At 39.0% G+C, this 16,289-nt stretch overlaps 1 protein-coding gene across 1 annotated transcript in view; it reads left to right on the forward strand.

Annotated features, from left to right (window-relative positions):
* Nucleotides 1–16,289, forward strand: part of PHACTR4 (phosphatase and actin regulator 4) — a 59,676-nt gene that overhangs the window by 30,435 nt on the left and 12,952 nt on the right. Inside the window, exons 9-12 of the mRNA XM_007935893.2 lie at nt 671–726; nt 1,829–1,890; nt 3,106–3,243; nt 6,029–6,105. Of these exons, the coding sequence (XP_007934084.1) occupies nt 671–726; nt 1,829–1,890; nt 3,106–3,243; nt 6,029–6,105 (333 nt within the window). The remainder of the gene's footprint in view (nt 1–670; nt 727–1,828; nt 1,891–3,105; nt 3,244–6,028; nt 6,106–16,289) is intronic.

Raw genomic sequence — 16,289 nt, forward strand, 5'->3', positions numbered from 1 at the left:
CATAGGCCACCAGAGCAGTTGTCCCTGCAGCCCTTGGTGACTGGGACTGATCTTTAGGTCAATTCTCAGGTCCCAGCACCACTTGGAAATATTTAGGCTGTTGGTCTCGTCAGAGTAGCTGACAGTCCGCAGCTCCAACCATCTCTGTTTTCATTCAGGTTTTTCTACTAGTTGGTGTCTAATTCACTTCCGTATAGTTCCTTTCAAAGCTCAGGGTTCCAGGATTATCTTCTGTATCTTTGTCAGTTGGTTTTTCTTTTCTTTGTTGAAGAGGGTCTGTGTCACCTGTCTGCCTATTCCTCCATCTTACCAGAAGTCTGAACTCTAAACCCCTCATTTTACAGATGAGAGTGAAAAGAATCTAATAGGTTTTCTTTTGGTCATGATATGACTAGTTGGTGTCAGATCTAGAACTAGCATCCTTTCTGTTTACCTGTATAATTTTTTTTCTGATATTATTTATACAGTTATTTTTTATCTTGTGATACTTTTGTTAGCATTTTCATTGTGAACATTGTTTCATAAAAAATGAATCAGATAAACAAGTGAAATATCAAACAAGTTTGAAAATTCATTGATTTCTTACTAATATAGAGGATTAAAAAAAATCTTTATAAACAGGATTGGGAGGTTTAACACAGACAGTAATTCATCTTTGTCTCCTTTCTAGTCGACTGAGTCAAAGACCAACCCCAGAAGAACTAGAACAACGCAATATACTGCAACGTAAGTCCAGCTATGGAAATAAAGTTGGATACATTTTTTTTGCACATTTCTGACTTTAATGTGCTTCACAAAGAAGAGAACTGCTTACTACAAGGGCCAAACAGAGCGATTCCAGCCAAAAAGGAGTATTAGTAAATTTTTCCATGAAGAAAAATAATTCCCCTGAGCTTCCTTTGGAAGGTATCATTGAGGTATTTCAGTAAACTGAGAGACTCCTCACAGGATTTTGTTTTAAAGTTCTCACAGTATCCCAGGGCTGCCTTTGGGAGGACTTGACAGTGTGCAGTAGGTGTGGCCCAAATTTTCTCTGTCTTCAGGGAAGTAAAATAGCAGCTTTAGTGTTCCTGGAATCTGAGGACTAAGGTCCAGAGCAAATCCCAAGTCTTAAGACATGTCCTAACTTTTGGTATTTCTAAAGTCACAATTTGCTTTCTGTGTACATACTACTTTTTGATAAGGTGTTTTGACTTAGCACAGATTTGTTTTATTTTTCCAGGTTATAGCATGAAAATTTACCTTAAAAACCTCCTCAACAAAGAAGTGTAGTCTTCCCAAAGGTTACTTGTGAACGTGCTCAGCCTCTGACCAGTCCTAGGCCCTGTTTTCTCAACTGTTGGGATATACACAACTTAGTCAGTTAGTAGATTTTAAAGTGTGATGGCCTTTGTAGACTTACCACATGAAACTTGGTGTGATCCCCATTCTCCATTCTTAGTAGTTACTCTTGAGCAAGGGTCTGTAAACTTTTTCTTAAAGAACAGGTAGTAAATATTTTCAGCTTTGCAGGCCAAGAAATAAATTTGAGACTCTTATAAAGCCATTTTAAAGTGGAGAGCCATTTAAATCTGTTCAAACCATTCTTAGCGTGTGGGCAGTTAAAAGTACTGACAGTTGACAAGATTTGGCCTCATAGTCTGCTGACTCTGCTCTTGAATGTGTGACTTGACTAGTTGGCATGAGAATTGTCTTTGTTCGCCATTCCCAAAGTTAGCATTCTGATTTGGAACCTGTAAGAACTGTCTCAGGTGTAGTTACAAAAAGGTGTGATGTGCAGAATTTCATTTTGAAGTAATAATTTTTTGTTTCTTACTCTAAACTGTAGCTAAAAATGAAGCTGATCGTCAAGCAGAAAAACGAGAAATTAAACGTCGTCTCACTAGGAAGGTACTGCTGCCTATGTGTTTGGTTTCAGTCTGTCTATTGATGACTATATGTTGTGTATTTGGATGACTTACTTGATTAGAACAAAACTGAACAGTATGCAAATAGAGAAAACACAGTATGAAGAGCAACTATTTGGGTTTTTTTTTTTTTTTTTTGCCCATTTATATTGTTTAAAAAGGGTGCTTGATACATATTTGACTAGATACATTTTTCCTTTCCTTTGGCAGACCTGGGATTTTGATGTAGACTCTAATAATAGCCTGTTCAAGTATAGACAATGAGAGGAATGTGTGGCATTCATTTTGCAAAGCAAATGGTTATTTTCTAATCAGAGGAAGAACTAAATTGAACTGATCTTCAGTAATACCTGAGAAGTAAAAAAAAAAAAAATCAACTATGATTTCTCTATGGTCTAAATCAATTGGAAAGAATCTTTTTAATTCCAAGACTGTGTTAGATTTTCAGCCTGGGGGTTAATCCCTTGCTCTCCCTACTATAACAAGTCATAATTGCCTTCATGGATTCTGGTTTGGTCCGAATTCTTTAGAGCTAATAACAATCCCCAGGAGAGCCAAGGATCTAAGCATTCCCTTCCTGATTTCTCTCACTTCTCCCCTTCCCTAAGACAGAGTAAGTATCACTGAATTGAGGATAGTTAAAAGCCCTGGATGGAGTTCATGCCTGCAGACTGAGCAGATTACCCAATTTTGCAACCTCAAATTACAAATTTACAGAATATGCTACCTTGGACATTATTCACATCAAAAGGAAATTTACCCTTAATATTAACCACTAGTAGATGTTACTTTCATTTTAAATGCATTCATTTTTCTGATACATTTTATATATATTTATAGCCTAAACCCTTCCCATAAAGAATAAAAGCATTGCTACCCAAAATGTTCACAGAATCGCAGGCCTTACCCTAGACCACTTAATCAGAATCTACATTTCAACAATATTTAACAGTGCATGTTAAATTTTGAGAAGCATTGAGTTAGAGCAGTTACTCTCATCTTAGCTGTGTACTGAGGAGCTTTTTAAAAACTCCTGTGTCTAGAATTATTAAATCAGACTTTCTGGAGATGAGAGCCAGGCATCAGTGTTACTCAAAGCTCCCCAGTGAAGGTTGGAGCACTGAGTTAGAGGTAATTTGAATGTATGATTGATGCCTAATTCCTAACACAGCAAACTAAGAAGCTCCATTTCTTTCAGCTCAGTCAAAGGCCAACTGTAGCTGAACTACTGGCCAGGAAAATTCTGAGGTTTAATGAGTATGTTGAGGTAACAGATGCTCAAGATTATGACCGACGAGCTGACAAACCTTGGACCAAACTGACCCCTGCTGACAAGGTAACCAGAAAGCTTGGTGTGTTGTTTTAGTTTAGTTTTGTTTTAATTTTTATCGGGATTTGTGTGAAAGTTTACAGAGCAAATTCATTTTCTGTTCAGCAGTTCATACACATTTTGTCTCATGACATTGACTACAATTCCTCACATTGTAACAGCTCTCTTCCTGCTTCCTCCCCATAGTTACCTCTTCCCTGTGTCCTTCCCTCCCATGCACTCCCACCCCCTGACTTGTCTCCCTGTGCAAACACTGCCCTTCTGTTCTCCCGTGATTGATCGCTCCAAGTAGTGTATCTACACAATGTAAATGTTCAGCCAGTTTGCCTGTTATTTGGCTGGAAGCCACAGGAGGGAGGGAGTTTAGTTCCAGACCTGAAGGGTAACTAAGGGCCATAGGCTCTAACAAACCAGGAAACCTGGTCTCTTTTTTTTTTTATATATATAATTTTGAGTTTTGTTCCACAGTGTTCTCCCACTCTATCCAGGATCTCCTGCACCAATCCTCCTCTGAGTGGTCGACAGTGGTAGCTGGGCAACGTCTAGTTCTTCTGGTTTCATGGTCATATAGGCTGAGGATCACATGGTCTACTAGTCCCTTGGACTGGTTTCTATGTGTCTTTGGCTTTCTTCATTCTTCCTTGCTCTGGACGAGGAAAGACCCATCATTGCATCTAGATGGCCGCTTGCAAGCTTTTAAGACCCCAGTCACTGCTCACCAAAGTAGGATGTAGATTAATGTTTTTGTGTAGTGTGTCATGCCAGTTGAACTTTATATACCCTGCAACCATTATCCCAAACCCACAGGCCCAACTACTCACTCCCCAGAAAGCTTGCTTTTTAAAATGTTTCTTTATTTGAACAAGCAAGACACTAACTAGGAGTCCTGGTGGCGCAGGGATTTAAGCACTCGGCTGCTAACCAAAAGGTCAGTGGTTCAAACCCACCAGCCACTCTGCAAGAAAAGATGTAGCAGTTTGCTTCTGTAAAGATTACAGCCTTGGACAAATACTGTATTAGTCCATTACTGTAAAAGTTAAGGAAAGATTTATCTATAAAAGGAAATTTTCTTTGTTGGTTACCAGGAGTAGGAGGGGAGGGAAGGGAACGCTGTTAGATAGATAGAGATAAGTATTGATTTGGGTGAAGAGAAGAGCAATGTACCAAATGTGAGTGACCAATATGGCAGCACTGAGGATGAGAAAGACAGAGAGAGGTACATGGCAGGTACAGACAACAAATATAAACCCTTTTGTACGTACAGTACTGCGTTGTCAGTGAAGGCTAACATGGCTATATGGGTGGATATATGGGTGGACAGGCTGAACAATTAGGTATGTCTATGAAATGGAGAGTATATCCAAGAACATATATAGGGTTGGCAGAAAATGATCCTATAAGTTTATGTGAATGATCAGAATTCCCAGGTGTATAGTAGAGCTGACAAGGGGCAAGGTTGTGGTCATGGCTTGGTCATGCATCTATCTATGTAGGAGATCCTGGATAGAGAGGGATAACAATGTGGAACAAAACTCAAAATCATTTGGAGGAAAAAAAAAAAAAAAGTGGGGGGCGGGGACCAGGTTTGCTGGTCTGATAGAGCCTGGTGGAACCACTGAGACTATGGCCCCTAGCTGCCCTTCAGATCTGGAATTGAACCCACACCTGTGGTTTCCAGCCAAACAAAAGACAGGCATATGAGTTGAACATTTACCTCGAGTAGATACACTCTTTGGAGAGAACAATCATGGGAGAAAGAAGGGCTGCTTATGCACAGGGAGACAGCTTAGGGGGCAGGAGTGCATGGAGTGATGGACACAGGGAAGAGGTAACTACGGGGAGGAAGTGTGAGGGGAGCTGTTGCATTGTGGTAAACTGTGGTCAATGTCATGAGACAAAGTATATGTGAACCACTGTATGGAAAGTGAATTTGCTCTGTAAACCTTCACCCAAATCACAATTTAAAAAAAAAAAAGATTACAGCCTTGAAAAGCCTCTGAGGCAGTACTCTGTCATGTAGGGTCACTATGAGTTAGAATCGACAGAAGTGGGTTAACAAACTAACTGAAAAAAAAAAAAAAAAAAAAACTCACTGCTGTCGAGTCGGATCCAACTCATAGCGACCCCTCCTTGTGTTTCTGAGGCAGTCTCTCTACTGAAGTAGATTGCCCAACCTTCCTTCCGAGGAGTGGCTAGTAGGTTTGAACCACCAGCTTTATGGTTAGCAGTCAAATGCCTTAGGCACTAGGCCATCAGAGCTCCTAGTAACTAGAAAGGGGAACCATAAACAAAGCTTCTAGTTTTGATGTAATGTTCAATTTCAAATTAGGATACAATATACCAAAATGTAATTGAAAGAAAAGAAAATCTATACTAGTCAAAGAGGTCAAAAAATGAAAACTGGAAAGAACTGAAACATAACTGTTAACAGTGGTTATATTTGGTTGGGAGTGGGTTGGAAGGTATATTTTGGTAATTATGAACAGTTTACTTTTATGATAGGTAAAACATTTTATATGCTGTGAAATCGTGAAAGCTACAATCTTGCTTGAAGATTCTATTCAGCTTTTCAAAGATTTTTATTTAACTGGTGATTTGAGAGTTATTATGACCTGAATGGTACTGGGAAAGGTAAGTGTGTGTTGAGCTCAGTTCACTCTTGTTAACCTAGCTTCTTCCCTTCTGGGTTGCCTGCTGAGGTGTAAGGACAATAGAGAATAGTTACAACAGATCACACTCCTAGAGTACAGCAAATAGAAGACAGTGCAATGTTTTTGTTTCTTCTCCACAGGCTGCCATAAGAAAAGAATTAAATGAATTTAAAAGCTCAGAAATGGAGGTTCATGAAGAGAGCAAACATTTTACACGGTAAGACCAAAGACCCAAGTACTGTGAGCTATGTAGAGCCTCTAAAGACACAGAAACAAACTAGAAACTAGAGATGTTCACCTCTGACGGTCTCTAATGACAGGGGTGTAAGAAAGAAACTCAGTGGTGACTGAGTGGTACAACAAGACAACCTTAAGAGAAAGGAATGAGAGCTAAGAGTTATTAAATGCCTATTCTGAATGTGGCATTTAATGTGTATTATTTAATCCTTGCAATCAACCTGCAACTCATGTTAATATCCCCGTTTTATAGGTAAGAAAATGGAGACCCAGAGGGTTAAGTAACTTGTTTAACTTGCCAGTTAGTTACAGGCCCAGGATTTGGAGAAAGGAATGAATGACTTTGAGAAATGATTAAGAAAGGAATGAATGCCTCTATTCCCTGCTCTTCACTGTTCCAGGTTCTTTATGAGGAGATTTTGCTGTGTTGACAAGATCTTGCTGTCTCTGGTTTCAGTTGTCTAACACAATTACCAATTACAAAGTTACCAATTTAGTGTATAAATTTTTTTAGTTGTCTTTTTGCCGAGAAATATTTTGATTCAAAATAAATTGTTCTTAATCTAATCTGGAAAAAGACTTGTGTATTACTAAGTACAGTACAGTCAGTATGATAAATACCTCAGACTTAGTCTGTCAGGATTCCTATCCCAACTCTACCATTTCTTAGCTATGTTATTATTAGCTGTTTTTATTGATATATAGCAGTTAAAGTGCCATAGTGACCAAAAATATAGGAATAGGATTTGCTCAAGGAAAGAGTCAGAAAAGGTAAATTTTCAAATATGGAAGAGGATTTATCTCAGTGAGAAGGAAGGAAAGCACACTGCAAGCAGAAGGACCGGGACAAGCAGCTTAGGGAAGCAGAAAATGCCTGGTGTTTATGGGTAACAGGAAGTGTGGCTGGAGCAGAGGATGTGTGGGGGAAGATGAGGCCAGAAAAGGGGGTTGGGGTTATACTTTAAAGAGCTTCGACTGTTATGCTGGGATGTTGGAACCATTGGAAGTTTATAAGCAGAGAATTCTGTGTGTTTCATATGAGCTCTGATGGCAGTGTGGAAGATGATTTGAAGGATGAGACTAGCTGCAAGGGAATCAGGAAGTGATTGAAATAGTCATAGTAAGTGACAGTGGTATCTCAAATCAGGGCAGTGACAGAATACAAAGATAGATTTAAAAGACATTTTGAGCATAGTAGCCACAAGATTTCATAAACCATTGGATTAAAAAAACACTAATTGCTCTGGTAGTATAATGGCTAAGGCACTTGACTGCTAACCAGAAGGCTGGTGGTTCACACCCACCAGCCACTCCTCAGAAGGAAGATGGGGCAATCTACTTCCATAGTGATACTGCCTCAGAAACCCAAGGAGGTGTCGCTATGAGTCGGAGCCAACTCAATGGCACATAACAACAGCAACAACAACAGAGTTGCCATCCAGTCCATTCTGGCTCATGGTGACCCCCTGTGTGTCAGAGTAGAGCTGCACACAGAGTTGTCAATGGCTGTGACCTTTGGAAGTAGATCCCCAGGCCTTTCTTCAGAGGTGCCTCTGGGTGGAATCGAACCACCCTTTCAGATAGTCACCACATCAATCATTGGTGCCACCCAGGGACTCCTCTGTTGAATTAGAGTGGTGAAATAGAGGAAGTAGTCAAGACAACTCCTAAATTTATAACTTGCAATTTTTGAGGCCTACGAAGGAGGTATATAGTTCAGGCTTACAGTTTAGGACATTTATTCAATAATTATTTACTTAGCACCTACTATCAGGTACCGTAGTGCCTAAGGCACTTGACTGCTAACCAGAGGGCTGGCAGTTCAAACCCACCAGTCACTCCTCGGAAGGAAGGTTGGGCAATCTACTTCTGTAGTGATACTGCCTTGGAAACCCAAGGAGGGGTCGTTATGAGTCAGGGCCGACTTGACGGTGTTGAGTTTTAGGTACAGTGCTCTAGGTGCTTGGGGTACAGCAGAGATGAAGGTAAAGTTTTACTCCAAAAGAGGAAAGCAGACAGTAAATAAATTGAAAAATACGTATTTGAGTTTGAAGAGCTTATAACACTCTGAGGTAGAGATGCCTAGAAGATAGCTGGATATTCAGCACACAGTTCAGAGGAGAAGCAAGGCTTTAAAATACAAATTTAGGCAAAAACAGTGGATCTTTAGTGGGGGGCGGAATGTTGTTTATTTAAAGGATAGACAGAGGTTAAAAAAAAAAAAAAAAAACAGGAAAACCTGTAGACAAAAAGCAACTTAAGAGGAAGAAAAAGGGAAAAATAATGTCTTGGAAGCCAAGAGAGTTTCAAGAAGGATGGAAAGAGGGGGATTAGGAGGATTAAGTGACACAGAAAAGTCAGGTACAGTTAGAGCAGAGGAGAGGAATTTTTTTAATTGTGATATAATATTTCATTGCTACTGATACTGATTTAATAATAGCAAAGCAGTACACAGTATCTGGTAACTTGCCTCATTTTTGATCATCTGTTTTAGCTACCATCGTCCATGATGCTGAAATTTGAAAGAAGAACTAAAGGACCACCCCCAAAACTGGCTGCTTTGCTATTTCATCCTCCAGAGAGACATAGAGGGAACTTCACTGCTTCCTAGCCCAGCCAGAACTGGGCCCTCTGGGGTGTAGTTCTGGGGTGAACAGCACTTCTATGGATATAGCAGTTCACTGGAACGGATTCTCATGTGCTGCCCCTGGGGCACCACTGAACACTTTGTCAGTGATTTTGAATCTTTTCCTATTGCAGCATACTCAAGGGGTCTTCCTTCACCATCCACCAAAGTTCTGGGCCACCTGCAGGTTCCAAGATGACTGCCTGTGTCAAGGCAATTTGCACCATTAGCCTTACTTGCCCTGTCCTCGTTGTGAGACCCACTTATGTAGGTGCTAAGTTCCAGCCATCAGTTCCATTTGGTAGAGGGGAAAAACCCTACTGGAGGCCCCCACCTCCACAGGAAGCTTTCATACCACATTGGCCTATTGGTTGAAAAGCATTGCACTGTATCTCTTACCAGAAGCCCTGGTGGCATAGTGGTTAAGTGCAGGGCTGCTAACCGAAAGGTCAACGGTTCAAACCCACCAGCTGCTTTTCAGGAGAACAATGTGGCAGTCTCCTTCTGCAAAGCCTTACAAACCCTGTAAGCAGTTCTACTCTGTCTTATAGGGTTGCTATGAGAATTCTACTCAGTGGCAGTGGGTGGATACCTCTTATACCACAGCAATATACTCCTCTTTTGGCATTCAAGCCTAAGAGGAAGCTCAGGATCCAACCTGTTCCCCCTTTTTGGTATAGGTTACCCTAATTTTTTACAAAAAAAATTTTATCATGAAGAAGTAATGGAGACTTATGTACTTTCTGTCTGTCAAAGAATCTGAACTGCAACCAGATTCTAAGTTTGTAAAATGAGAAAGTGTATATATTTTCTGAAACTAAAAATGCCTTCATAGTAATGCCAGCTTGGCAGAAAACTGACTTGTGATTTAAATTTTATAGGATGTTGTACTTTATTTGTACCAAATGATAATCTGAATCACTTCTGACCAATAGCTGTGTCCTCCTCTATAAAGCAGAGTTGTAGCAACTCTGTAGGAACACTCATGTATTGTCGGCCCCCACACCTCCAGCTGGCATCACAGAAAGAATGTAAGGGATGTGGGGTGCTGAATAGGAAACAGTCTTTGAAGAAGCCACAGGAGTGGCTCAATCATGACCCGCTGCTCCTCTCTTCTCTGTGCCGTTTGCCTTCTCCTGCCACACTCCCTCTTAGCTCCACACTGCTTCTCCTGCTGACTCTCTGGCAGTTTCCACCTTACTAGTCCCTCCTCTTCCCAGCTGTAGCCATCGTTGGTGCCTGGACATTGGCTCAACCCCCACCCCTTTTTGTATTTGTAATATACTATTTCATGAAACACAGGATTCATTTGCTTTGTTTGATTTTTATTGAAGACCACTGTTTTTATTGAAAACTGACTATTTCCCTCTAATTCCTGTCCATACTAAGTGGAGGGGGGGAGTTTCTATTTAATTGATGAATGTGGTTTTTCTTCACTTTACTGTTCAGGAGATTGTGACTGTTTCATAGGTTTCTTCAGATTTTTTCTGTGGTCCTTGTCTTTTGTTCTCTTTGAATTCCTGTACTAGATTTTTCTTTTTCTCCTTTCTTATCAGTTTAAGATTTGCTGAAGAATCACAATATCAGATCAAAACAGAAAAAGCTAAAATGACCTTAAAAAGCAGTGTCTCTTCTCTGTATGGTAAAAAGATGATCTCTGGATTTCTCGATTCTGTCAGATGTTTTATGACTATGGAGATAGATTGGATCCACATCTTGTTGGTGCTCACTAATATCTGGGATAACCTAAGGAAGATAAGTGAAGAGTCTGCTGACGTCTGTTACTGGTCTATATATAAGGTGGCCACACATTACCTGCTAATTTGCTTCCTTCTGACCATTCTTTCTTATTAGTTTGGAAAATAACTGGCTTATGCCAGCGCCTTTGTGACTTGAGATGACATTTGGAAACGCTTCTTCTAGAAACTGCCTTTCTTTTCCATATTGTGCCAAGCTTGAAATAGGATTTGCCTGCCTTCTATGTGCCACCAAGGGATCCTGTTCATCTTTCATCTCATTCATGTTCTTTTGAAGTACGATACTTTGAGGGGGTCAAGTCTTTCTAGGTGTTTTTATTTTAATAAAATCTATTTTGTGTTCTCTTTTCCTGTAATTAACCAATTAACAAATACAACGTAAAGAAGAAGTAAAAACCTGGTGTATTGTACTTTAAGATAGCTCCCTTATGTACAGAATGTCCTTGTAAAGTAAATAATTACATTGTATATCAGTCTTCATACCAATATTAATTATTAAAGTATTTTAGAATTGAAAAAAAAACTACTATTCTGGTGTGAGCTATTCATGTCCTACCCTATTCCAAAAAGTGTTTAGGCCATCTTAAAAAGAATATCTAAAGTTCTGCATGAGACACTAAATGAGAAGTCAGTGAGGGAAAAAGAATAGAAAGGACGTTACATGTAGCCAGTCATGTTTATGTCTGTGCACATGTATGAAAAAAGAATAGACTAAAGGGATGAGAGCCAACTGAATGCCATACTGGGTGCCTTTCCTACTTAGCCTAAATCTAGCCTGTAGGGTAAATGGTAGTATATTCATTTTACCAGTGAAGAACCTGAGAAGTCAAGTCACTTCCCCAAGTCAAAGCAAATTATGTAACCGCTCTTTCATATATTCAATGGGAAGCACTTGCTACCCAATCTACTACCTCTACAAGGATTTACCAAGTATGGACAACATGTAAATGATACCAGCTCAATGCACCCTCAACTGCTCTTTATGAACAGCTAACAGAGATCTGTGCACACATTCTCATTCACTGTCAAACCTACTAGGAGACAGGTGGTGAGGGCCTATGTGTTACCAACTAGCAATAGAGGAGCAGAGTACCCTGCTCACACACATATATCAAAACAAAATAAAGGAAATAAAAGGAAAAAAATCTTGAGCAAATCACACACACACACACACACACAAAAATTAAACATAAATACACCACCACCACAACGTCTCAGACAACTGACGATCCCAGTCCACACAATGAAGCAAAATAAAGTGGTACTCACAAGGGACCAGGCTACAGACCCAGAAAACATCCCTGAAGAAGCAGCAGCACTGGAATAAGGAATTCATTGGATAAGGAATTCAAAAAAATTATATTTAGGTACCGTCAACGCACTCAGAGGCAGATCAAAGAAATTACTGATAAGATCAAGGAAAACAGAGAAAACAACTCTAGAACAATTTAGGAAAACAATACAATAACAAACTGACAAAATAAAAAAATCAGAAATGATACAACAAATAGAAATCCAGAAGATTAATACTAAGATCTCAGAAACAGGTAAACACTGAATGGGCAAATGAGTTGAATCAAATCAATGAAAGACAGATTAATGAGTTTAAAGACAAATACCTCAATACTATTTTGTTAAGGGATCAATCAGGAAAAAAAAAGATCAAAACACAATGAAGAAAGCCTAAGATTCATGTAGTATACCATCAAGAGGAATAACCTACATGTAATTGGAATTCCAGAACAGGAAGAGACAAAACTACATAGAAAATTGTGAAATATTTATTGGAAGAGAATTTCCCTAATATGATGAAAGACAAAAGGATATCCATTCAAGAAATTCAATGAACTCCAAACAGGATAGACCCCAAAAGAAAATCACTAAGACATATCATCATCAAACTCACCAAAACCAAAGACAAAGAATTCTGAAAGCAGCATAAGAAAAATGAAAAGTTACCTACAAATGGCAACAAGTAAGACTAAGCTCTGATTTCTCAGCAGAAACCATGCAGGCAAGAAGGCAATGGGATGAGATAAATAGAAAGATAGATGATGTTGTTGTTATGTGCCGTCAAGTCAAACCCAACTCATAGCGACCCCTCCTTGGGTTTCCGAGGCAGTATCACTATGGAAGTAGGATTGCCCAACCTTCCTTCCGAGGAGTGGCTGGTGGGTTTGAACCGCCAGCCGTCTGGTTAGCAGGCAAGTGTCTTAGCCACTATGCTACCAGAGCTCCCAGAAAGATAGATAGATGACATAAATATGAAGAAAAAAATTGTCAACCAAGAACTATATACCCAGCAAAATCATTCCTCAAATATAGTGGTCAATTTAGAACATTCCAGATAAACAGAAATGAAAGAAATTTGTTAAAACCAGACCAACCTTACAAGAGATGCTAAAGGGAGTCCTTCAGACAGAGAATAAACAACAGCAGGCAACAACTGATGATTAATACACAAGATGACATAACCCAGAAACCAACATAATTATAGAAGTATCCAAAGTAAAATTGGCTTACAAGTCTGTAAACAGGGAACCAGAGACATTAATTGGTAAATGAGGACAACTATACCAAAAAGAGGGACTAAGTAGTGTAGATACAGAACTTCCGAATGGTGAGGAAGTCAAGACAACTGTGAGATAGAACAGACTTTTCTAAACTTGGGAAGAAACCTATAAATCACAGAGTAACCACAAAGATAAATGATAAACCTTCACATCAAAATAAAAAGAAATCAAGGCAAAAATGGTTAGCAAATACTAAAGCAACAGAGGGAGCTCTGGTAGCATAGTTCCTAAGGCATTTGACTGCTAACCAGAAGCCTGGTGGTTCAAACCCACCAGCCACTCCTTGGAAGGAAGACTGGGCTATCTACTTTCTCAGTGATACTCCCTCGGAAACCCAAGGAGGGGTTGCTATGAGTCAGATCCGACTCAACAGCAGTGAGTTTGGTTTTTGGTTAAAACAACAGAAATTAAGAAAATGCTAACAAAATTCATATAATAAGCTCAGCACAGAAAATTATATGGAACAAAGAAATGAGCAACACCACTAAAAAATAAATAACAAAATGACATCGATAAATACATACTTATCTATAATTACACTGAATGTAAATGGATTAATTGCACCACTCAAGAGATGGACAGTTGCAGACTGGATAAGAAAATCAATGACCCATTGATATGCTATCTACAAGAGACTCACCTTAGACACAACACAAAGACAGACTAAAAATCAAATGTTGGAAAGATACATCAAGCAAATGGCAACCATAAAAGAGCAGGAGTGGCAATATTAATTTCTGATAAAATTGACTTTAAGACAAAAACACCTTAAGACACAAAGACATTACATAATGATTAAAGGATCAATTGAACAAGAGGACACCAGCATAATAAATATCTACGCACTCAATGAAAGAGCCCCAAAATACATAAATCAGACTTTAACAGAATTGAAAAGACAAATAGATGACTCCACAGTACTAGTACGAGACTTTAATACACCACTATCAATAAAAGAACTGGAAATAAACTCAACAAAGACACAGAAAAACTAAACAATACAATAAACCAGCTTGACCTTGCAGACATCTACAGAGCACTTCACCCAACAACAGCACAATATACATTCATTTCTAGCACACAAGGAACATTCTCCAGGATAGAGCATATGTTAGGCCATAAAGCAATCCTCAATAACTAAAAACACTGAAATACTGCAATACTTCTCAGATCACAATACAATAAAATTAGAAATAACACTAGGAAGACCAATAGAAAAAGCAAAAGTATGGAAACTGAATAACACCCTTCTTAAAATGATTGGATAATAGAACAGGTAAAAATTAAATAAAAAGTCCCTTGAATCAAATGAGAATGAAAACACATTTCAAAATCTATAGGACACAGCAAAAAGCAGTGATCAAAGGGCAATTTATAGCCACAAATGCACACATCAAAAAAGAAGAAAGAGCCAAAATCAATACCTTTACCCAGTATCTCAAAAAAAAGTAGCCCAAAAAAAAAAAGCCTACAGTCACTAGAAGAAAAGAAATAATAAAGATTTGAGCAGAAATAAATGGAACAGAAAATAGAAAGACAATAGAAAGTATCAACAAGACCAGAAGTTGGTTCTTTGAAAAGATTAATAAAATTGACAAACCACTGGCAAACATAACAAAGGAAAAGGTGTAAATAACACGAATAAGAAATGAAATGGTCAACATCACAACAGAACCAACAGAAATAAAAAGAATAATATCAGGATACTATGAAGAACTGTATTCCAACAACTTTGAAAATCTAGAAGAAATGGACAGATTTCTAGAAACATACTTGTGGTGGTTAAGTTTGTGTGTCTACTTGGCTGAGCCTGGTTGAGAGTGGCTGGTCAGCTGGTGGTACTTATTCCCCATGAAAAGAATCACATGATCATATCAATAGATGCTGAAAAGCATTTGATAAAATCCAACACCCATTCCTGATTTAAAAAAAAATAATAAGAAGAAGAATAGAAGGGAAATTTCTCAACATAATAAAGGATGAGACTGGCAATCAACTCCATGGTGGGATCTACCACAAGCAGCTGAGTAGCTGCCTTAGGGAATGTGGTCTGCTTCCTGTATATAAGGAGAAGCCTTGGGGAATGGTCTCTAGCTTATGGCATGCTTGAACCCTGCATGTAGCTGAGTCATTGTTCAACAGCCTGCCATGCTCTGCCAACCTTGGGACTTACAGTGGACTTGAATTAATGGTCTTGCCATGTGGTTTGGCAACATTGGGACTGTGCTATTTTATTTGTTGACCTTGGGCTTGTTAGCCTCAGCAGCCAGCCTGAGTGAAGAGATGTCACTAGCTTCAGTGGGCCTGGAGCAAGAAGCAGAGCTGAAGCCCAAGGTCAAGGGGCTTTCACCCAGCCCCTAGAGCCTGGCACTTTGAACTTGGACTTCTAGCCTCCCGAACTGCAAGAGAATAAATTCTTGTTTGTTAAGGCCATCCCATATATTCTTGTCAAAGTGGCACTAGGTAACCAGAACAATACTGCTTACCTAAACTAACACAGACTAAAGTAGAAAATTTGAACAGACTCATAATAAAAGAAGAAATTGAACAGGTTATAAAAAAAATTACAAAAACAAAAAAAGTCCTGGCTCAGACAATTTCACTGGAGAATTCTACAGAACATTCAGAGAATTGACACCAATCCTACTCAAACTATTCCAGAATATAGGACGCAATCCGCCCGAATTCATTTTATGAAGTAAACATAATAACCCTGACACCAAAACCAAGCAGACACTACTAGAAAGGAAAACTACTAATATCTCTCATGAATACAAATGCAAAAGTCTTCAACAAAATCTTTGCCAATAGACTCCAACAACTTATCAAAAGAATAATACATCATGACCAACTGGGATTCATACCAGGTATGCAAAAGGACGGGTCAACATTAGAAAAATAATCAATGTAATCCATCACATAAGTAAAATAAAGGAAAGAATCACATGATCATATCAATAGATGCTGAAAAAGCATTTGATAAAATCCAACACCCATTCCTGATTAAAAAAAAAAAAAATCAGTGTGATAGTTGAAGATGTGTCAACTTGGCTGGACTTGTGAGTGATGTTTCCCATGATGGATCACATGACTGCGTCCTAAGCGGCCGGTCAGTCTAGGGGGAGTTTCCCCAGGGGTGTGGCCTACCTGTAATACTATCCCAGGAACAAACTGGAAAAACGGCATTCCAGATATATGCTTCCTGGAG

The sequence above is a fragment of the Orycteropus afer genome, unplaced genomic scaffold (genome assembly GCF_000298275.1).
Source record: "Orycteropus afer afer isolate SDZICR_OR568_19922 unplaced genomic scaffold, OryAfe1.0 scaffold00031, whole genome shotgun sequence".
NCBI classification, from domain to species: domain Eukaryota; kingdom Metazoa; phylum Chordata; class Mammalia; order Tubulidentata; family Orycteropodidae; genus Orycteropus; species Orycteropus afer.